This window comes from Pteronotus mesoamericanus, unplaced genomic scaffold (assembly GCF_021234165.1).
Source record: "Pteronotus mesoamericanus isolate MK-2021 breed Mesoamerican mustached bat unplaced genomic scaffold, CSHL_Meso_final scaffold_582, whole genome shotgun sequence".
In the NCBI taxonomy this organism is placed as follows: domain Eukaryota; kingdom Metazoa; phylum Chordata; class Mammalia; order Chiroptera; family Mormoopidae; genus Pteronotus; species Pteronotus mesoamericanus.
This window is the reverse complement of record NW_026555323.1, coordinates 7,388,132-7,412,117: the sequence shown is the minus strand read 5'-3', so window position 1 is coordinate 7,412,117 and position 23,986 is coordinate 7,388,132. Positions and strand designations below refer to the sequence as shown.

The following is a 23,986-nucleotide window of genomic DNA, read 5'->3' as shown; positions in this document are numbered from 1 at the left end:
AGTGAGGTGGGAGAAGTAAGAGTTAAACTTTTTTTTTTTTTTTAAAGATAAAAACTTTGGACTGACATTTTGGAATTATACTTTTGTGTGTTTATGAGCACCAAAAATGTAGCATGTGTTCTCACAATGTACTGAACATACAGGATCATACATGTTTGTGGCCACTCACTCCAACACAGTTTTAACTCCTGAATAACCATGTTTATATTTTTCCTCACCTCTCACACCATGCGCAAGCCTATAAGGTATCTTAAGCTTCGAGCTACAGAAGAGTCACGGTCTGTGTTAAAGACCATCTAGGAAGGAAACAGAGATGAGCTTCTGTTTTAAAACACAACATGAAAGTGTACGTTCACACGTGACAAACGAACACCTGTTCCTGTGACCCGTGTGTGGTCATGGGAGCTCAAGGCTGCACCGGGGCTGAGTGTCAGTCCCAGCGTGTTCATGAGGTTAAAGTTTCAACACTTGCAAGACCTGTACATCTCCCCGCTTCCCACCCAAGGCTTCCACGTGGCTTGGTGGAAAGAGGGGCTCACCTTCGTTCTTTCAGCCCTCAGAGTTCTGTTGTCAGAGAAGCTCATGGCCTCCTCGTGGCCTTTGTCCCTCGCTTCTGAGATTCCTTTGTCTCTGACCAATGCCTGTGTTCTCTTTGCAGGGAAGAGTGATCCTTTTTGCTTGTTGGAGTTAGGCAATGACCGACTTCAGACGCATACCATTTACAAAACCCTCAACCCCGAGTGGAACAAGGTTTTTACATTGTAAGTGCTTTAGCTTCTGGAATATGCGGGGCGTGGGGTGGGGGGTGGCTTTTACTTGGAGACCGATTTTCCCTGATATGTTTGGGGCAGCCTGGAGCTCTTGAGTGGAACTTTCTGTCCATTTTTTATGTGCCAAAAATGAATTTTATTGTTTTTTCCTTCTGAAAACCTTTTATCCTTTCATTTGTATGGGCTTTAGCGTTAATAATAGAAGAGACCATTTGGAACTGCACGGGGGTGGTAAAGGAGGCGTATAAAGTCAGTCTTTTAGGGACTAAATTAATCTGTGAGTGAATGGAAGCTTCCCTGTATCCAGACGAATTCATTCCTGGGTTAAAGAAAATTACAAATGCAGACCTGCCTGCAATTCAAGGAGCTTATATGTTACATCATTATTTTAATGCCTGAAGACTTGTATTCTGTCAGAGTCTTTGGAAAGAAAAAAAGACAGGTAATCTGTGATTCCTCCAAGACTCCCAGAGGCTCCTTGTGTGCCAGCTGATATGAATGACCTGGGCCTCGATCATGCCCTGTCCACTTCCAAACTCAGGCACTTAGGAGGCTAAGTATATTTCCTAGTTTGCTTTGCATTCCGAGGCACCTGACCATCAAGGGCTGGCCCCTGTTGAATTGGGGCGAAGTAAATGGCGGTGTACCGTCTTCACAAGACGGGGGAAGTGCTCTGCCTGTGCTTCTAGCTGAAAGAGTACAGTTCATTTTCAGTGGTGCTAATGGTTCCCGAGTACGTAGTTCCCAGTGATCCGAGAAGTGGGTGAATTCTGCTAAGCAGGTTTGCAAATGGCCTCACGCAGGGGTCTCTTGTTTGCTGACGGCCTTGCCAAGGACCACGGCTCCAGTTTTCACTGTAACTGATCTTAGGCTTCTGGTCAACATAACAAAGGTTTCTAAATAGGATGGGATTTTTCAAATGTTGCATTTCAATAATAGGAAGCTTTGCATGGACCTCAGCAAATAGTGATTTTGACCACTTTTTCTTTTTTTGAAGTAGATTTTTCATTAATTTAAATGCAATCTTATTTTTGCTCTTCTCACTCGGAAGCTACTTGGAAATCACTCTCCTTCTACTCTCCTCATTCTGTCTCCCATTCTTGCTTCCTCCTGTTTCTTTAAGAGTCCTATTCTTGAGTGCACATAGACATGGAAAATGTCGCGGAGTAAAAAAAGTTGACTTTTTTATATGGATGACTGAATCTTCTATGATGGAAGGTTTGGGAATATAGTCAGTTTGATTTAATTTTTGGAATTTAATTAAATGGTACTTTTATACTCTAAGGACATACAGACTTAATTAGTGAAACCGTGTTTTCAGATATTCACGGTAAAGACTTCATGTGTGTGTTTTTGTATATAATACATGGTGTGTTTCTTGTTGCAGTCCCATTAAAGATATCCACGATGTTTTGGAAGTGACAGTGTTTGATGAAGATGGAGATAAACCCCCTGATTTTCTTGGAAAAGTTTCCATTCCTCTGCTGTCTGTAAGTTACATTTGTTAATACACGGTGTGTGAGTCATTTTATAGTTGACAAGTTTCTGTGGTCTAGTGTTGCTTTATCTTTGTCAACCTGGGTAAAAAATACTCCTTCCAGCTCTGGCAAGAAACAGCTGTTTTAGTCCTTATCCTTATCAAGTATTTTCAGTAGTTTCAGATATGAACTAATATAATTTTCTGTGTCTGCCGAATATGATTGAACCAACCAAAACATTTTGACCAGTCATTTAATTCACTCTCAATTTTTCCATCGTAAGATGGGAGTTTCTCTTTGGTTTCGAGAAATACGTCTCTATGACTGATTTTCTGTTTGTTAATAAAAACATATTTGTATTTCTGTATTACCTTCATACTACCCATTTCTTCAAAGATGAATTGCTGGTAACCGCACAGTTGTTCTCAGTTCTACTAAAGATCATTTTCTCAAAAGTTCTATTTGTCTTTTTAGTAGTCATGTTTGCTTTCAGACTCAAAAAATGCTTTGTAGAAGAAAGCAGACGGCCTCTCTTGGAAAAAGAGGGCTGTTTCCAAAGTCCAGTGAAAAACCAGCCTGCCAGAGTAAGCCAAGAGCCAGGAGCGAGGGGTGAGGGAGCAGAGGAGGACAAAACGGGGAAAACTGGGACAATTGTAATAGAATAAACAAGAATAAAAAAATCACAAAACCTTAAAAAAAAAAGAAAAATACCCTATAAAATTCAGAGGAAAAAGCACCAGATAATGACCTTACCCGGGCAAAGGAGGAACATTTGGATCTGCGTTCACCTGTTAATTGGACATTAATGTTCCTACTTCCTACTTTTCTAGAAGACAGAATTTCAGCTTTTCATCTAGTCATTAATATAATTTGTTGTAGCCTCCTTATGGTCTTACCAGTCAATAAGGCTTTATTTATTCCCTCCCAAAGATGTATTGTTCCAAAGCTATTAGTACATTATCACGACTGGAACAGTCTGTAATTTAACCACGAGATTAGGCCAGCTCACTGATTTTTACAGGGGGGCGATGCTGGGCCTCTCCGTATCTCTTCTGGTTTTGATCGCTTGGTTAATTTCTCCCCAAGTTCTCATAGCCCTGATGTTGCTTGAAGAGAGCAGCGAAGCAGCTGCTCCTCTGTGGAGCCCGCCCCTGCCAAATGCTCCGAGCCACCAGCAGCAGGCCCCGCCGGCTCAGGGAGGAGAGGCTAATTTGGGATTTCCTCCTTTTTTTATTACAACTTTGTCAGTTATTCCTCAAAGAATACATGTAGCAGGAACATGGAGCACAATTTTAGAGCGGTCTAAAGGGATGAGAAACAAAGCCTGTCCTTTCCACTTGTTTCCTTTTTCTCTCCAACATGCATTTTTGACATTTCTCACCTTGTTTTTGTAGGTAACTCGTTAGTAGCATATTTTATTCCTTGCTGGGCAAACACTACTCCGTATTTTTTTTTTTTTAGCCTCTTTCTGTTTTGCCTATAAAAACCTCATGTATTCGGTCTTTCTATAAGACCAACAAGTTGACCGACTCTCCCTCTCTTCCTTTGTGCAATATCTATGTGCGGTTGACTTGGATCTAAGAAGTTACCTCTGGCTACTTCAGGTTTGGGGTTTCCCAGCCTTAGCGCTATTGTCGTGTTTGGATAGATCATTCCCTGTTTCAGGCCTGTCCTAGGCATTGTAGGATGCTGAGCATCATTCCTGACCTCTACCCACTAGAGGTCAGTAGCATCCACCCACCTGCCGCTGTTGTGACAATCAAAGATGGCTGCAGACGGTGCCAAAAGTTCTGAGGGAGGCAAAGCCCCCTAGTGGAGAACCACTGGCCTAAATTCATGCAGTGTTCAAACTCTGCCCTTTAAAATATGCGATATTATAGAATGGTTTATGAAAAACTTGGTTTAAATTCAAGCAGTTCCCAGCCCCCAGGTTGCTAATAAGCTGACCCACAATCCATGCGTTCATTTTGTTTGATAAGTATCTATCCAGAGTCCAGTTTGTGCCAGACTGTGTCTTTAGATCATAACACTCTAACAGCAATGACAGTAAAGCTGTCTCCTCTCTTGGAACTTGATTTTTGCTGCGGGAGACTACAAACCAAAACCAAAACCAAAACCAAGCAAGCAAACAAAACCCCCAAACCAACAGACAGTACGTAAGATGCTATGTAGAACGTAAAGCAGGGGATGGGATCGCCACGGATGTATGTGCGAGGCGGGGGTGCCGTCTGTCATGCGCTGGCCAGGGACAGCCTCTCTGAGAAGGGGCCACTTGAGGGAGAACGTAAGGAGGTAAAAGAGAAAGCCATCTGGATGTCTGGAGAAACTCTTCCAGATGGGAAGTCTTCAAGTTCAAAGGCTCCAGTTTACGGCTTTGACTGTCAAATTCCAGAAATCGCATGGCGGACAGCGTGGATGGGATGGAGCAAGCTGGGAGGGGGATTGTGGACAGGGAGCAAGAAAGGACGCAGAGATGGGGCGGCCGGGGAGAGGGCTGTGGAAGCTCTGGTAGCCTGAAGCTGGGAAGACGTGGGCCCCTCTTTAGTGATGAGGGAAAACCACTTGAGGTTTTAAGCCATGCAGGGCTTGATTTGATTTGCCTTGTTTGTTGCAAATATCACAGGACTGGGGCGCATGGAGAAATCAGCCCAGATCTGGAAGGCCTCTAGTGGGAAAGGCAGCGTGGCCTGAGCCACGTTTCCTCTTGAGGACTTTGGGGGCCCAGGGATGTTGAGCTGAGTAAGATGCTATTGTTCAGTGTGGCTGTTTCAGGTTGGTTTCCGATTCCTTGACTAGTACTTTAAAAGAGTGATCAGCTCTTTCAGAGGATCTATGGGGGCTTTTCCCACAGCATGAACTCCCCAGATGAACTGATTCTGGACCTAACGTGTAGATGTAATTGCAATTTAAAAAATGCCAAAGTGCTAAGTATCTAAAACAGAAAGAATTTTAGGTCGATCATTTGAAATTCACAGAATTCTAGCTTGTGATTTAGAGGGTATTTTAAAATTTACTTACTTAGATCTAGGTTTTCAAAAATTTATTATCTATTGACTAATGCTTAACTAGCAAACCCTGCATTGTGCACTGATCACACACTAAATCACAAATTCTCTGACATCTTAAGGAGGTGTGTTTTATTATTATGACCATTTACAAATGAGGCAACCGAGGCCCAAAATTCTCTGGGTAATAGGGGCTGGAACTGGATTAGGCAGTGCGCTCTCGGCCGCAGCTCCTAAGAGGATGCTATCCCACTGTATTAAGAAAATACTGGTTGAAACTTCAGGAATAAGCATTAGAAAGATAACTCATAGATTGTGTGTTCTATGCCTTTTAGAGGAAAGATTTACTTTTCTGCTTGTTTAATATGAGAGAAAATCATAAAAACGGATTCATTAGTGCTTCAGTATTACATCTAGAGGATGTGGAACCGTATCTGATTATATCTTACTTTATATTTAAAAACAGAAATTATATTTCTTGGAGAAGAGTATGAATAATTTTTGTGAGTCTACATTTTAAAAATCAAGTCATAAACTAAAACTCGATTTATACTTTTAGAGAAAATGCAAACTACCTTTTTAAATGTCTGATCATAAAATACAGAATGTTCTTCAACTTTGAATCTCTCTCAAAATGGTAATGTGCTAAGTGCCTTTCAGTCTGTTAGATAAGGATTCTGTCATGAATTCACCATCTCTTTTAATCAGGGTGAATGTGCTGGCTGAGTATTGGCTCATTTAAAATCCATATCCTAAAATCAGCGCATTTATTCACAGCGGTGAATTGTCCAGAGCATATACATATGCTTACACATACATTGGGTAGGAAAGAATCCAGGCCAATGAGCTATCCTTATATATATTTCATTTCTGTTCAACTTTTTTAAAAAATTATTTTTAACAGAATTACATAGATATACAAAATGTTTTGCACATAAGTAAAAGCAGCAAAAATGTGATTAGGATGAATTATTACTGAAGACTTATAATATTTACCCATTTCCACTTTATTCCTTAACTCTCTTAATCAATAATATAGTAAATATGTATTGAGAAACAGTATACACATTGTCGAGTTTTAATATGCAGCATAGATACCATCTCTGAATAATTATCTGATTCACTAGATTTATTTAACATTTCTCTCCTCAACTGAGTGACCCTAATTCTGTCCTGAAAATCCAGCTGGATTCTTCCCATCTAATGGGTCATTCTTTTTTATTTAAACATATGTTTACCTTCTCAGAATTACCTAATAGGCCAAAGTAGGAAGGCTTTAAAAATCAGATTCCTGTAAAATAAGAAAAGCATTTATTTATTATTATTTCCAAATATCTGCAGTGTGATGAGGTGTTACATTTCGAAACAAATTTGAGTTCTCTGTGCAATCCCTGCCAGCACGTGAATCTGTAATCAGAGACACAGGCCTCATGCAGCCCTTCGCTTTCTTTGTGAATCCATGTGCACAATAACTAGCAGCACCAATAACAGCTTCACTTAATTAGTTTTATGGGACAAATTCTCTGTAATTGCTCTTACCAAATAAATGTCCACAGAAATCTTCATTTGCATTTCCAATCGAGGATTTGCCCAAGTTTCACCTTTGATGAGACTTGCACATTATAATGGAAATATTTACACAATCATTTTTTTGTTAATGCTGAAGTCTTGGCCATGAAAGTAAATAATATCGGTATTTTACTTTGTATTAATATTTATAAAATGTATAACTAAATTAAAAAAATTAAAAGTAGTCCCAATTTAGCAGGGCTAAAATGGTGATTTTTGATCACGATTGTTCAGCTCACCTTCCTGCCTGATTCTGGTTCAACATGTTCATTGAAATAAATAAAGGGAGATGAAAGAAGGCAAATTTCATTGAAATAAATAAAGGGAGATGAAAGAAGGCAAATTTCTCCATCAACCCTGGAAACTATGAAAGGGTATCTTTGACGTGCTGGAGTTACCATATGTGGTATACAGAGTGGATGATACTTGGTTAGGACAGACATGCTAAGGGAGGAAGACGAACGGCCAGTAGGATTTCTTTAGTGTCCTAGAACAGGAAGATGACATGTATAAATCTGAGCATATCACGCATGATGGTAAATGTTGAATGGGTCAACTTTTCTGTTAAGCAGAGAAACCTCTCACAGTGATTCAAAGAGTAAAATCTAACTGCTGCCTCTTTGAGACACCTCAAATATAGTACTACAGAAATGGGTGAGCAAAAGTAATCACACAAGTGTAAGTAAAAGATAAGTCAAACATACAGAGGAGGTTTTTATGGGTTAAAAGAGTCAATTTCATGATCAGTAAGGTTATAATAAACATGAACCTTTATGTGAATAATTTCCCATAGAAATATGTGTGTGTTTGTGTGTGTGTGTGTGTGTATAAAGTATGTGAAATACAGGAAAAAAATTACAAAAGTCCTAAGTAGCTAATGTAGATACCAAAACTGTAGTTATAGAAATTAACAATAAAATAGTATACATAAAAATTGTGGATAATGGACGATATAGTACTATAAACTTTGTCGTTTATAATTAAACAACAAAGGTTGAAAGTCATTTAAGCATCTCAGCAGAAGGAGCTAAAATAAGATAGAATGAAGAAAATGAGAAAGAAATTGATGAAGATAAAAATTAGCAATAATGTAGAAGATATGTAAACAGTGCATTTGATAAATCCAAATACTAGTTCTGTAAAAAGTAATTAAACAAGCAAATGGATAATATCACTAACATTAAAGGTTTTCTTCTTTATTCATTAAGGAAAAGACACGTCCACCTAGCAGAAAAGTTCATTTGAATGGGTAGAGATCGGAATAATTAAACTGATAATTATGTGAATGGCTCATGCTTTATTCACACATAATTATGATTATCAAGAATATAGATGATGGAGCCAGACCACATGGGCTGGGACCCAACCTAATTCCTTAACTGGCTGTGTGATTTTTGGTCAGTTACTAAACCTCTCTGTTTCTATTTCCTCCTTGAGGAAATGAAGGTCATTATCATAATGCCTACATCGGAGGTCAGTGGTGAGGATGCAAATGGTTTGGCAAATGTAACGTGATTACAGCAGAGCACACAGTAAACACAGTGGAAGCGATCATCTTTATCACCTTTGTTTAAAAAACTTAGATTATTAAATTATTTGAAGCAATCGGATTCATAAATGTAGTAAAGATTTTTCATTAGCAGTGACGACTAAATGGAGAAAAGACCCTGTCAAGCACTGTCGGAGGGAGTGGGACTTGGAACAAGCCTGGGTGGAGGCACCTCGATAAAATGGATTAACATTGAATATACACGTGTCTTTGGGCATTTATATTCTAGGTGTCTGTTTTAGAGTCACCTGGGACTCGAGGAGATGCAGTCATTACGCATGGCCACACAGATGCTAAATGCCAGAGATGGGAATTGAATCGAAGTCTGTCTGGTCTCACAGTCCTACCACGGCCTGCTGTTAATAAACATATGAAGGAAAATGTTCAGTCTCATTAGTTATTAAAAAAGCACATATTAAAACAACCTGAGGCCGTTTTATTCCTAGGAAATTGCTGTATATTAAATAAAAATGCCTACAGTTGGCAGAGTTGCAAGAAAATGGACAGGCTCATTCACAGAGGCTAGGAGTATAAATTAATACAGAATTGCAGGAAGGAAAAAACCATCGAAGTAGCTATATCCTATGACTCTGAATTTTCTTTTGGCTATGCTTTAGTTGTCCTGTTTAGTGGAGGCTTTAAAATTATTAAGAGATAAAAATAATTTTCTGATTTCTAAGTATATGTAGTAAACAGTTCTTGACAAGAGAATTATGTTTTGCTTTTATTTCCTGTTACATAATGCGTACCTAGAGGAGTTTAGCAAGTTGGGATTTTATAGAACTTTTAATCCTATATTCTGGTGTTTGAAGTTCAATTATATAAAGTCTGTGGAAAATTTACTGAGGATTAAATTTTAAAAAGATTGTGGTAAATGAAAATATTTAAATTTTTTCCTTTTTGGTTACCATTTTAGTGTTTAATTATGATACTAAATCCTCAAATGCATTGGCTGGTTCATGAACCGAACATATTTCACATACAAAGTAGTACATTCTCCTTTCCTTTATTCTTTACCTTTTTCTACAAGACATCCCTTATAGCAGACAGACTGAAAAAGTGGAATCAACCAAATGTTAATCAACAGGAAAATTCATAAATTGTAATTTATTTATATTTTGAAAATTATATAGAAGTTTAAAGAAATGAGATAGATCTATATAGTAATACAAATTATTAAATATAAAATCATATTGACAGACACAAAGTGAAGTTGCAAAATACAGTTTGACACTTAGATGAAAAATTGAAAATACTTTCTTTAAGACTATATTTATGAATATGAATTCTCACTACAAATTTAGGTGGGATACACACCAAACTTCTATCTAATTTTCATCCAGGGGGAGGGATTGTGGTATTTATGAAAGTTCAAAGGGCCTTTAATTTTTTCTGTCATTTTTTTCAGAGTTTTTACACATTTTTGAACTTGTAGTTTATGTATTTTAGGACAGTATTATATTAAAGTGCCAAATCTAAAGAGCCTTAATTATATCTCTGTCTTTAATAGCTGCTTTAATGTCCCCAGGTGGACTCTGTTTTGCTGACACAATTCTAGGACATTGAGAAAGAGGAAATGATCATTTACCAAATTAAAAAAAAACCCCACAGAACAACAAAACTTCTTTTATTGTAAAATATTTCTTTTTATACTGACACCTCTTGTTCTTCTGTTGACCTTCCCTAACCCTTCAGAAATGGAAATTTTAAGATAACAGTACAATGCCTGTGGGTCGAAGCAAAGCTAAATTGGACGAAAGTCAGCTTGGCAAATGGTCACGCTGTTTTTGTATTTATTTCTTTCAACTTTCACACCCACAATTTATTAAGTGAGGCTGCGGAGAAAAGAGGAAGCTCCGAATCCTGTTTGGACACCGTTTAGGAAGGAAACCAGGTCTTTATGGGGCACTCCTTCCTTTTAGCCACTGGCCAGGAAAACCATCTCTCTGTGTAAGAGCTATTCAACCTAGAGAGGTGGGGCGACTTTGGCAAGGAAGGTGACCTCTCCCTTGTAAAATGAAATGGCTTTGTCCCCGACCCCCCCGCCCCGCCTCCGTGACTTATTCAACTCACTTCCACTGCTGTTCATAAGCACACTTGTGCTGAACACTTGTAGTGACAGCAATAGTCCTTTAAAATATGGCTCAAATTTCATGGCCTCAAATTTCCTAGGTTATTTCAAATCTTTGATCATGGGCAATCCCAAATGGAGCTTTTGGTCAGCTCCAATTTTGCTGATGTCACTTTGGAGTTAACAGGTATGCCTCCGGCAAGCCCGAAGTTTAATCAATACATATGCGACTACTGTGTGTAATAAAAGCATCACCACTATCAATTCTGGGAAGAGAGTGCCTTAATGGGAGCCGACTTGTTTCCAAAATGATGCAGGAAATGTTTTTCTTAGATGCCTTCGTGCTGGGGCCCACAGCTCGATGAGTGTGTGGAACTGCCGGTGGCACCTGCCAGGAGAGGCTGTTGGAAGCGTTTGTTGAGTTTGAAGGTTTCTCAGCGTTTCGTACATTTTAAATATTTTTGGATTTTTTGACCTGAACTTTAGCTACCTCATTTATTTAATTCGCATTCCTTCTCCGGCGGTGAAACACGGATCATGTTATTCAAATTGGTGCCTTTATTTATTTTAAAAGATATTTGAATAAGTTTTTTTATTTTGGAATAATTTTCAGTGCACAGAAAAGTTGCAAAGATGGTACAGAGTTCCCATATACCGCTCACCTCGTTCCCCCTAATGTTAACGTCTTTTATGGCCGTGATACATTTGTCAAAAGTACAACAACAACAACAGCAACAACAACAACAACAAAACCCCAATACTGGCATTGTACATTACTATTAACTAAACTCTGGTCTTTACTTGAATGTCACCAGCTTTTCTAATAATGTCTTTTCTCAGTTCCAAGACCCAACCCCAGGGTACCTACCGCATTGCCTTTAGTTATCTTATCTCCTTCGTCTTCTCAATTGTGACATTTTTTCCAAGTTTCCCTTTTCCCATGACCTTAGCTGTCTTGAGGAATACTGGACAGGAATTCTGTAGAATATTTATCTTTTTTAAATAAATAAAAATGTATAACCTCTGAGATTTTTTGAAGGAAAGCCCGTGGGGATGTAGTAATAATTTCTGCCACTAATTTTCCATTAATATAATCAGGTTCAGCCTGGTCATTGTTACTTTATCTTATCAGTTATAACAGCACTCTAGAATTAAAAGTTGATTTAAGCTGATTTTAGTATTTGCTTAATATGTGCTTCATCCGTATTGTACTCTGCATTCTCAACTTTGTCAGTTTAGTCTAAACCCCATAGAAAGTTGATATTGTATCTATTGCTTATGACAGATTCGAGATGGACAAACCAATTGTTACGTATTGAAGAATAAAGATTTAGAACAAGCTTTTAAAGGAGTTATTTACTTGGAGATGGACCTCATATATAATCCGGTAAGTCTAACTTGGCCATATCTTCCAGTTTCTCGGTTCCTAACATGAAAGGTGACGAGTCTGGGGAAACTCAAATCAATGTAAAATGTTTCAGAGTATTGCAGAGAGGAAGAAGGGGGTGCGGGGGAGAGACCCGGAGAAAGAGGGAGGGGGAGGGAGAGAGGGAGAGAGAAGTGTTTTAAGACTCAGCCATCAAATTGGTGCTGGACACTCCAGTTTTCAACTGCTATTAATCCTATTTCTCTGGATCGTTGAGAAGAAATGAGATTATCTGTACAAAAGATGTTTTTATAAGTGGAAAGCAGATTTTCACATGCAAGAAAAAGTAGCCCAAAAATTTGATGTGAAAGGAAGTTTTCCTTTTTAGACACTTCACTTTGAGAAGTTCAGGAACCCAATCTCTGCAGTGGTTCAGAATACCTCCATTGATTTGCAAATGTTCTGGAGTCTTCCAGATGGGTCTGACCCTGCAGAGGGAAGCTCAGGCAGTGAGATCCCCAGAAACACGCAGGGCTCAGGGGCGGCCACCGTTTCCCTGCTCCCCGCCCCAGGTCTTGGGGTCAGAAGGTATTGGTTTCCAGGTTCTTCCTAGTCATTAAGAAGAGAAAGGGAGAAGTGAAATCCACAGAAATGCCTCCCTTTTTAACAGTGATGTCTTTCTAGATCAAAGCAAGCATTAGGACGTTTTCACCCAGGGAAAAGCGCTTTGTGGAAGACAGCCGCAAGTTGTCCAAAAAGGTAGGTCTCTATGGGAAGCTGGCTTGTTGGTACACTCAGCATCCAGGACCTGAAGTCCCCTTTGTCATTAACTTGCTGCAAGTCCCCTTCCTCTCTCCCTCTCCCTCTTCCCCTTCCTCCTCCTCTCCTCTCTCTCCTGCCACCCTTCCCCCCTCTCCTCCTTCCCTCTGTTCTCCTCTCCCAAAACAAAGACTTTAGTCAGCTGAGTAAGAAGGGAAAGACTTAAACCATATCTATTGGCTCAAACAGGCGTCAGCCCTCCATTAATCTCCCGAACCGTCCTATAAACACAAATTCTGAGCGTCAAGCCCCTATGAGCGCTCTCCGGAATCTCCTTGCCCTGCCTGCTTTCCAATAATCATAACCATTTCTGCGTCTGTCCTTCGAAGCTTCAGGCAGGTGTTCTGTCTATTTAGTTCATGAAGAAGTTAACCCAGTGGCTCTTTAGTGACTTCTAGCCTCAGGCTCACACAGCTTCTACCACGTCTGTGTCGTTTGTGTGGTCTAAATTTGGGTGTGTTGGCACTTCACCGTATTTTGAATGGCCTCTCTCTCGCTCTGTGCCCGTCGCCCTGAATTCCTCTGTCTTCATTTCAACCCAGCGTGAAGGTCTGAGCCCCGCAGGGGAAGTTGCACATTTTTTTTTTTAAAACATGACTTTTACATTTCTTTGCAGACCCCACCCTGTCCTGTTCAGACGCTGTTCAGGATTTCACTCAGTACCTATTGTCCCTCTCCAGTTGTGTAACAAAGAACAAAGCGTCCCCTTTTTAAAGCGTTTATTACTTCCACCACTTCCTGTGGGGTGGGCAGCTGTGGATGACATAAAGAAGTTAAATATAAAGGCACCTTATCTTCCTTTTGTTTCCCCGCGAACGGGGCACACTTGGGAAAGGCCTTGAATGTCTTCTGAAGGGAGCATCCAAGTGCTTTGCTTTGGTCTGCATTAACATTAAGTGTAATATTTACTCTGTGTAATTGGAGTAAACCTCTTATATTTTTATTAGTATTATAGCCTTTGCTCTGTTTACTTGAAAGTTAAAACCTGAGTGGAGGTGGGTGGGGTAGCTGCTTTGCAAACAAATTGAAACAAGTCTGCCTACAACTGGGAGAAAAGACATTTCCTTTGCCAAACACAGACCTCCCTGTGGGGTGGCTTTGGGCTCTGAGAGCCCCAGGGAATTGGGGCTGGCCTTGGGGGTATGTTAGGGTCCCCCTCCCTGTGCCTTATACCATGAGGTGTCCCCGAATTGTCATAAAATTGAAACATGCTTATGGTGCTTTAAAGCACTTACTATGCGACAAGCACTATTCCAAGCCCTTTAATTCTCTCCACAAGCTTCAAGGTTGGTACTAGTATCAATCACGTTGTGTAAGAGAGAGGTTAAGACCCTGGCCCAAGTCACACGTCCAGGAGATGGGAGAACTGAGTTCCTTTTCCAGAGTTATACTTTCTTATAGACTTCTGGACTCAATGAGTGAGAATATCTGTACATTTTACTATAAATTACCCATTGTCTTCTAAACTAAACAAGGGAGACACTTGCTCCCATTCCCTCTGTCTCTAACACACACACACACACACACACACACACACACACACACACACACACCCACCCCCCCCCAAATGCCTGGGTCTGTAGCTTTTGCCAGCTCACTTTTGTGATGAACATTGTGATGAAATAGGTTATTCTCTACCAAAGGTGCCATGAAATGCATTGTATGTTCCTCTCCTCTATGGATGATCGTATTTTTATAAAAGATTTTAGAAGAAGCATGAGGACTTCTCCTTTCTATTTTTTAACTGGAAGCAATACAAAATATAATTTAAATGACCAAGCTGCCTGATCTAAAGAGAATATTGGGAGTATTCAAATCTAGTTCTCGGTGTTCCGTTTCTTTTGATCAGATCTTATCAAGAGATGTGGACCGTGTGAAAAGAATCACCATGGCGATATGGAATACAATACAGTTCCTTAAAAGCTGCTTCCAGTGGGAGTCCACAGTGAGAAGTGCAGTAGCATTTGTGGTAAGCTTCCTTTTTTGTGCTCAAATTGTTTGCGTCTGAGTCTTAAGTCCAAAGGCAGATGGGCTTTATTTTACCGGCATAAAACAGAATGATACACTGTCGACCTAACTGCACCTCACACCTGTAGGGAAACTTAAACATAAATGGTATCTATTCATATTTCTAAAATATATTACGGCAAAGGTCATTATGTAGATGTATTTCTAAGATAATATAGTGCGTAAGTTAGATTTACCCTTGGAAATCTCTTCACTTACCCAAATCTTACTCATGCACTACTTCTTGGTAAGTTCAAGAGAACCAATGTTCTGTATCATTTTAAATGTTTTTGTGGTGGTATTATAACCATGCTAGTATAGTCCCTGCATTGTGTACGTATCTCTCCCTTTGTTCCAGTGAATGCCAGTGTTTTTTGAGAAAGGGTCATTGAAAAATCATGACTAAATGAAGACAGAATTGCCCTAATTTTTGTTTTAGGTAAACCATTCACCAACTTTGATATAAAAAGCATTTATTCACATCACATAGCTTGAGAAATAACTGATTACTACGTGTTATAAGTTCACTTAGCCCCACAAAGGAGAACCACTAATGTATGTGAAATGTACCTCTCGCTGATAACATGGGCCCATCCTTATACATGTAATGAAATCACAGAATCTCAGAGCCACTAGAGATCCTAAAACCACCCTAGTCACCACTGAGAGTCCAGGAAACTTGGGAGGACTTGAAAGTTGGCCCCATGCCCTCTCTCTACATCTCCTGGCATTCTCCTTCATTTGTAAATGGACTTGTCTTCAGTCAGATTGGTAGGCTCAGATGTGGGAAGAGAAACCACGTCTCTCAACTGCTAATCTTGCACATTTTGTATCATGCCATTAATTTCCGTCCTATGCAAAGCTCTCAGCAGGGCCTCATATGATGTGTGAGGAGTCTGAGTCATGATCCCATGTCATGACCACGGTCCTGTTGTCTCTTATGTTCTATCGTCATTGCTCTGTCCCACCTCACAGGCATACCCTCATTAAAATTTAAAAAAAAAAAATGCCCAAGATGTCAGTGGGTTCAAGGTTACTCCAGCCTTTGTGGCACCCACCTGTGGAACAAGTGTGTCAGCTCTTTCAGAGCCTTTGTCCTTGATATTGGAGAGCATTTTGCTTGGTCTTGCTAATTTCAGTATTTTATTGCTGTGGGATGTAGAGGGCCTATGATGGCTGCAGCCTTGACCTTCCATAAACGTTTTTCTTTAGCCTGAAGTTGGTAAAACAATTGGCTTTAATCAAATCGTTACTAAGGATTTCGTTAATCTCTATTTGCCTTTGCCTTGGCGTTTATTCATCCGTTCCCCTTTCTGAAGTTCTCCTCTGCCGGGGGCTTCATGTGGTGGCTTCCCCTTCAGCTTCTATTCCTCCACTACCTACCTGGATTCTCTTAACCACTTTCCCTGAGACGCTCTGTGTGACTGTGGGCAAGAGAGGAAAGTCACCTCAGTCGATGGCTTCTTCCAGTCAGCAGCCCAGCCGGCCTCTGCAGGGAGGAGAGGATTTTCTTCTTTTTCTTGAGCTTAACTTCTGGCACTGTGATTTTTAGAAAAACAGATCTGTTGCCCTGGGTTATGTAGGAGAATGACAGAAATGATTAATGGGCTGCCGGCCTGATCTGAAGAAAGATTACCACAAATGAATAGAAATAGGTTGTCTTAATGGGGGCTTCTGATCGGGAAGGGAGCTTTGGCAGGGGGGCCACTTCTGCCCTGCCCGTTCCCTCTGCCAAGCTCGCTCGCTCTCTGTTGTCCCGAAGGTACTGGAATGAAGAGTGCTCACTTAAACATGTTTGGTTTTCAGTTTCAATTTGGAACTCTACGTTTGTCTCACACGTATGTTGACCACCCATAGTGGATCTCAGAGATACTGCAGCTATAGAGGGGTGCTCCCCTCCCTAAACTGATGAAGTATAATTTTATTAGAGGCTGTTTTTGTAATGACATTCCTAATGGGGCATTCCAGAACTATTTCTGCTCTTAAAAGAAGAGCATATAAGAAAGTGCATTTTTAGGATAAAATTAAAAAAAACATATTTAAGCTCCTTTATTTTATTGTATATATTTTAAATAAGTTTATGTGTAGCCAGACCTTTATTTTTTGGGACAACATTTTGCTTTCATGGATCTTGCCCCCAGAATTACGTTAGTTGCTTAGAGCTATAATTGGTATTGCAGAACCAGTTATATCTATGGATTTGTTTTGGTTTGCTTTGGTTTTTATTGAGTACTTATATTTTAGAAACCCCCGTATTATCTATAAAAGGCCTGAAGTGGTATCATGGCATAAGTGTATTATTTTTTTTCATATGACAGTAAAGCTTTCATTTGACAGATGTCATCATCAGAGTATTTTAAATAGCAAAAGTCTCCTAATTCCGTACAAAAGGGTTGCGCTTACGTAGTTTGGTTTTTCCACCAATCCCTCGGGCACTGTACACCTAGTGCATCGGGGGAGGCCAGTCTGTGGGGCATTGATGGATTCCTCATTTTATTAAATTTTTTCTTGGACGTTTGATGTTAAAAGTAATCTAAGTCCACCATATATCAATGGGCATCTTCATAAAGCTATGATTTTCACATCTGTGAGTTTTTTCCTGAAACTTTTTGAGTGTAGCAAAAAAAATGAAGAATTTATTCTTCAGAGTTGACAGGGCCTGCAATATGATACATAATCTAAAGCATCAATCAACCCTCCCTAACCCAAGAAGGTTAAAAATGCAGTTCTCCACTTTCTTAGAGATAGCCCATATTTAACATACACAAAATTCTTTGTGTTTAGAGATCCTGGAATTTTGAGAAATGATTGTATATTAAACTTCAAAGCCACAGTACCAGTAATAGAGCTGACCCTTCTAACACACACACACGCACACACGCACACACACGCAAAAGGCACTTGGGAAACAAGAAATTTCTCTGTTGAACATTTAGTGAGTATGGTTTAGGAACAATTTTTATATGAGATCTTGGTAGCTTCTGTCTATGATCCCCTCTTTGGCCCAATAACATTCCAATTGAATTTATGTTGGTACAAACGACAACTACAATGAAAATTTGTTTTCAGATGTATTATTCACATAGTGCTGGTCAAATGTTTTTTTGAGGCTTTTAGATGTTTATCTGTTAGCTTCGCCTAAAAGGTTAACTTTTTCTTCAAGTTCTATCACCAGTTCACTCACAACTAGCTGTACCTGCCTTTGATTGAACTCTCAGTGGCTGTTTCCACATCCGCTGGAAGTCACACCTGCGTGTGCAAAGCAGACGCCATTGCCTGCTGGCAGGTGTTTGTGCAGTTGTAACTCAACATTAACCGCGTTTCCCTAAAGCTGGAAAAAATTCACAGTTCCAATAATCACTTTGCCTGGAGAAGATATTTTTTAGACATCCTAAATGCATATATATATATATATATATATATATATATATATATATATACACACACTTATATGCAAAATGTATAAATACATAAAATGCTTAAAATATTTGACAGTTTATATTTGGTTTATTTAAACATGTAAGATGATTTCCCCAATCTTCCTTTCCAGAGAGGACTACATTATGTATTTTTAAATAATATACAGCTTTTTTTATAACAACAATCCATTATTGCAAATTGTGATTATAATTTTTGCAACATAATTGTACCTTCTATTGACAACTTCTCAGGCATTATCTAATTATTCCATTTAATAAAATTATAGTAATTGCATTAAAAGATTATCTGTTGAAAATTTAAAAGGACAGCCTTAACTATTTTAGCATATTTTCATGTTTGTAATTTCAACTTTATAATTGAATTTTACTTCCAGGTAGGATCATGGCTATGCTGACTAAAATCATTGGGAATTTTGGGAGTATCCCAACTTTTGCTAGTATGCGTTACATCTTCATTTTTTTAATCCTAGACTTTTTAATCCTTGGTGCGTTGCCAGTCTTCACTTAGCCCTATTAGATAGTAAGTGAATGGTGTTAACTCACCTTTTGTATTACGTCCAGGCCAGATATGGGCGCCCTCTGTCATTATCATGGGGCCCCTGAGCTTCCTGTTGGATGTGCTTGCAAGCACATTCTCTACTTTCTGTGCATGTTCTGGGTTAGGAGCCATGGTCTTTGGCAGAGTCCAGGGGATTCAGTCTAGTTCTACTGTCTGGAGAAACCCTCCCATTGATTTGAACTTGATCCCGATTTTGAGATCTTCAATCATAAAGAGAAGACTCCAGCGAGCAGGTCACTCCTTGACCCAGCCAATGCTCGATCCCCTTCTTCAAGCTGGCCTTCTCCCTCCCTCCCTCCCTTCCCGCAGCCATCATTTGCCCGTGGTCTCATGTGAGACACTGAGACACAAAGGGGGAATTTTCCTAGTGAGCAGTCCGTCACTCTTACTTCGTCTGTCCCTCTCTCCCCAGCACTCCTTCCCACCTCCTTTGCTGCCCCCTACTTTCTTTCTTCCACTGTCCTCCTCTTATATTTGAACCAAGGAGGTAACCTTTCAATGATTAAAGCACACCATAGGAAAAAAATTAAATTTTCCCTGTGGAGATCAAATTAGGTAATAAGCATAAAAATATTTGAAGAGTATGACATGGACTACGAATGGGGGTTGGGCTTGATCTGATGTGAGGTCTTGCTAGCAACCTGTTCAAGAATAGGATAGAGATACAGACCCTTGTATTATATGCCATGTAACTAATGCTCAAGAATCAACTCTTTCTAGGCCTAATTAATGTGCATGGAACCACCAAATGCAGAAGCAGGTGAGTCTATGTTTAAGGCTATGATAGTACTTTCTGTGTTTGACCTAATAAATTAAGGCCATCTCATGAAAAATAGGCCAGTTATACGAAACAGTCACAAGGATGTAAAGTACACCATAGGGAATATAGTCAGTAATATTGTAGTACGTATATACGGTGCCAGTTGGGTACTAGACTTGCTGGGGTGATCACTTCATAAGGTATATAAATATCTAATCACTCTGTTGTACTCCTGCAACTCATATAATACTGTATGTCAACTGTAACTGAAAAAAATTTAAATAGAAAGGATTATTTGAATGACCTAATACTTCCGGTTAATGTCATATGCTAAACAATTATTTGGTGTAACATAGCCATAGGGTCGAGGATTGCGGCAGGACCCTGAGATACAGAATCGGCAAGGCCTGGGTTTTATCTTTGTGTAGGTCCTCACTGCTTATGACAGTGTTGGGCATGGAGCAGGCATCTAGTCCGTGCCCCTTGGAAGAGTGCTGAAACCAGTGCGAGCCATCTGTGACGGCTTTCTTTTTATTCCAACTCCTCCTCCGGCTGTAACAGCCTATGGACCCCACCAGAGGGCAAAATCCATAGACAGCTTAACAACGTCATCCCGACTGGGCCTGAGAAGCGTTTTCCTAGCTTTTTCTTGCTCCTGCCCACCCAGGGGATGGTGCTCACTAGCAAAATGGCCAAGAGACAGCCCTCAGTGGGACACCTGGGGGAAGAGGAGGGGACCTGGCAAATCTGTAACGCTGATCGACGGGCCTTGAATCTGGGGAGATTTAAGTTTTGATTTTTACAGAGCTGAGGACTTTTCCTTCTGATTCCACCTGTTTCTATAGGTGGTTCCTGGATGGGCTCACATTTTTGAGTGATGCAAAAAATAGACAAGAATATTTAGGAAAAAAAGAGATGGAAGAGTGGAAGGAGGGCAACAGAGGGGGAGAGCAAGAGATTGAGAGAGAGAGAGAGAGAGAGGGAGCGGGTATGTGTGAACACAGCTTGAGCCAATTTCCTGCTTCTGTTTTGACCTGTTGAAGAGCCGTGCCCAGCACTTATATTTCTGGCTAATCCGATACTGTCTTTTTTTTTTTTTTGTGGTCCAAGCTTTGTCATTTGTCCCTAAGCTGTCATTTTATTTGTCTATCTGCCTGATCTCCGGGGCTCCCCATCAGGCAGTATGTGCTCCCCTTGTCTGGCTGGGCTTGGCCAGCGGATGGCCCTTTTATTGCTGTGCGACGCAGGCGTGCTTGCTGGGCAAGCCTGTAATTAGACCCACCACAGGTAACAGTTACAAGAGAGCCCAGTAATCATTCCAGCTGCCAGATCTGATGTTTATGGAGAGAAACCTTCTTTGTGGTCTAGTTAGGGTTTACTGTGCTGGGCTGTGCTTTGCCACTTGATTTATGATTTAGGACAGTGTGCTTTGCTCTCTCGCTTCCTACCCTGGAGTTGTGTCATTGGCTTTTAAATAACAGAGCCAGTTTGGAGTGGAAATATTTCATTAGCCTGATAGTCTAGCTTTCATTTTCACACACGCACAAAAAAGATACAGAGACAAATCAAAATCTGACTCAGTACGTCCCCATCTGAGCCATGTTTCTCGACAATGTTTACTGACTTAATCTTGCAGGAGTTTTCTTCAATCTGCAAATAATATGTGGGTTTTTTTTGTCCTTTAAAATGGTTTTTCTATTCCTGCTCAAGCTTTTAAAATGTCTTTGTTTTAACTCATTGCCAGAGATGCTTCATTTTGTCAAGGAAAAAATAAAGGAATGCACATCTTTGCTCAATTGACGTTAAAACCAGACCCCCTTGGCTATTGATTTAAGTCTGGAAATGCGTGGAGCTATAAGAATGTTAACTCAGAGGGCGTTTCCTGTCCATCCGAATGGGGAGGAGCCGAAGGCGTCAGTGAAATGACTCTCCATAGGCCTCACAGCTTGTTAGAGCGGAGGGCTCCCCGCCCCCACGCGCTGTCTGCTGGGTGTGGCTTTGAAGGTCACAAACTTTGAAATCCTGGTTTTAGTTCAGGAGTCTGAGCTGCATCTTCCCAGTATCCATGGATTTTGTTATTAAACATTAAAATTTTGTTCCCCATGTCTTACATTTGGAAACTACTTTATAAGTCTGTGGCATTGCTATTCTTGAGGGGTAACATGCCCTGGAGAATAAAAGTCAGTGTTGTTCAGTCAGATGCCTAACCCGTCTCTTGACAGCAGACGAAGCTTCCTGTCAAACTTCATGGTGATACTGATGACGATGGTGAAGACAGTGATGATGATCCATTTTTTGTGACACTTGTAGTGAAATAATATCTTGCATATGCTTGTTGTTTAAAAGGAGATGGACATAGTAAGCATGAATCTGCTGTTGGCAACATTTTTTTTTTTTCTGCTTTAGTAGGAGCCAGGTACATGCAATTTTAATTTTTTTTGTAAACTACTCCATAGCCAAAGCTGCTTTTCTTGGAAGACACTTTTCATGAGGAAGTTTCTGTAGGCTAATCCCCTTATCAGAATTATGCTTTGCAAAATGGACAATGTGATGTTAAAACATGAGCTGCCTGTGGCCTCAGTCAGCTACACTTCTTTCAGTAAGTTTAATTTTGCATTTCATGGGTGGTTTTTAAACTTTTACTAATTTACATGTTTTCAGAAGAAAATAATTGATTTTCTGGAGATTTAGCACTCTCTCGTGCACACGCAAGGAGGAAGAAGGAAAGAAAGGGAAAGGAAAAAGAAAAAAAAAAGAATATAGCAGGTAGCCTGACCACTGCTCGGGTTCCCTTAAAGATAGTCCTGCAGGTGGCGCTAGAAACTCATAAATGACAAGAGTCCCACCGGTAAATGCCTGTGGACTGCTGCTTGGGGATTTCAAGTTCAGCAATTTATTTTTAATTTGATAGAATCATCTGCATGCAGACACCATTACATTAGTAAAAAAATATACATGAAATTTTCATGTTGTGTAATCTCTGTTTTTATAATAATTTTCTCCGATAGTCTGTGGTGTGTTCATCTTGATACACAAGGGACAAGATCCAGTATATTGCCAAGTTGGCACAGATTTTTTTTTTTATAGCAAATTACCATTTTAAGCCTGGTTTTTCTTTTATTGGTACTTAGCCTACCACCAAAATTTGATGCTTCTGCCATTGGCAAGGTTTACAAAATCGTTTGCTATTGAGTTTAAGGTGGTTAGGCATAATGCTGTGTGTGTGCGCGTGTGCGTGTGCATGTGTGCGCGTGCAGAGATTCATCTTCAAACAAGGGTATCAAATCCAGCTGCTTCCAGAGGACATTTCTTTCTGTAGCCAATTGTTGAAGGTTATCTTTAATCCGAGTGGGATCACAGATTTCTTGAAAGCTCTTTTACCCAGAGCTTAAAACGCAGCATAAACAATTTCTTTTAAAACATTAGAAAATGCATAGTGGATATGATAACATTTTATTCAGTTATTTTTGTCATTTTATTTTGGACATTAGATGTTGTCAAAGCAAAGTTAAAGCATTCGGTAGATATTTTCTTTCCTGCTAGTTCAAGTTCAAAAGTTCTTAAATTGCTTTTTGTGAATAGATATTTTCACTTGCATTTTTTTTAAAATTTGGATCTGAAAATGCTAATGCTAAAGTGATTTGCTTAAACATAAAGCTAATTTTCAACTTTCCTCTTGGAGTCTCATTTTAAAAACCTTTGCAGTGCACATTTGCAAGGGGAACTGCCTTGATTCTAAGAAAATGTAATTATTTTGGTTTAAATGCTTTAGGCTTTAGATATTGAGTGCCATCAACAGACAACTGTGATGGTCTGGAACAAATTATTTCAGTCTTGTCTCTGTTCTGAACATTTCACTAAGTCTTATGGTGAAGTTCAAAACCAATAAGGCCTTGTATACCATACTGTTGGATACAGAATTTCTTATAATAGAACAGAGGGGGAAAAGAAAAAAAGAAAAGAACCTACTAGCCTTCTCATATTCTGTTTCAATTGCTATTCCAATTACTCATGAGGGAGAAGAGTAGAAAGCAAGTCAGACCTTTGGAAAACCTATTTTGCTGCCTTCATAGAAAGAATATTCAGTTCTCTGCTCCGTTAGCAGCTGACCAAAATCTAATCCATTAAAAAAATATATCGTGGTAAGCAGTTCTTGAAAATGTTTACAATAAGTGGCAAAAGCCAAGCTTCCACTGTGAGATTAGCAGTTGGAACAGGATGTGTTCATCAGGAAATAGGTGGTTGCCTGACCAGAGCGTCCTGCCGGGTAACCTACAAGATAAATGAAGATTTAAAAGCGTGCAGTGCAAGGAGTTTATTTGATTTCCCCTCCATGCTTTCTTTTGCATATTCAAGCGTTGTTTATCACATGCAGTGTTTTCCTCAATGACTCTATTATGAAGTTCATTTTATAGACAAAAAGCATCCAGTGTCTTGAAGATGCCCCCACCCCATGCCCCTTGCTCATCAGATGACCTATGCATATTAATGTCCCTAATTTGCTTTTACAGAATGGACTTTGTAGCTTGAAAAAAAAATACTAAGAGAACTATGAAAAGACTGTGTTCCAAAAGTCTGGACTCCCTCTCTCCC

The 23,986-nt window shown here is 39.7% G+C and overlaps 1 protein-coding gene across 2 annotated transcripts in view; it reads left to right on the top strand.

Moving 5' to 3' along the window:
• The window catches only part of MCTP2 (multiple C2 and transmembrane domain containing 2), a 136,313-nt gene that overhangs the window by 79,553 nt on the left and 32,774 nt on the right, over positions 1-23,986 (top strand). For both annotated transcript variants that reach the window (XM_054561886.1, XM_054561887.1), the window contains 5 exons: positions 659-761; positions 2,158-2,260; positions 11,728-11,829; positions 12,493-12,567; positions 14,477-14,596. In XM_054561886.1, the coding sequence (XP_054417861.1) occupies positions 659-761; positions 2,158-2,260; positions 11,728-11,829; positions 12,493-12,567; positions 14,477-14,596 (503 nt within the window). The remainder of the gene's footprint in view (positions 1-658; positions 762-2,157; positions 2,261-11,727; positions 11,830-12,492; positions 12,568-14,476; positions 14,597-23,986) is intronic.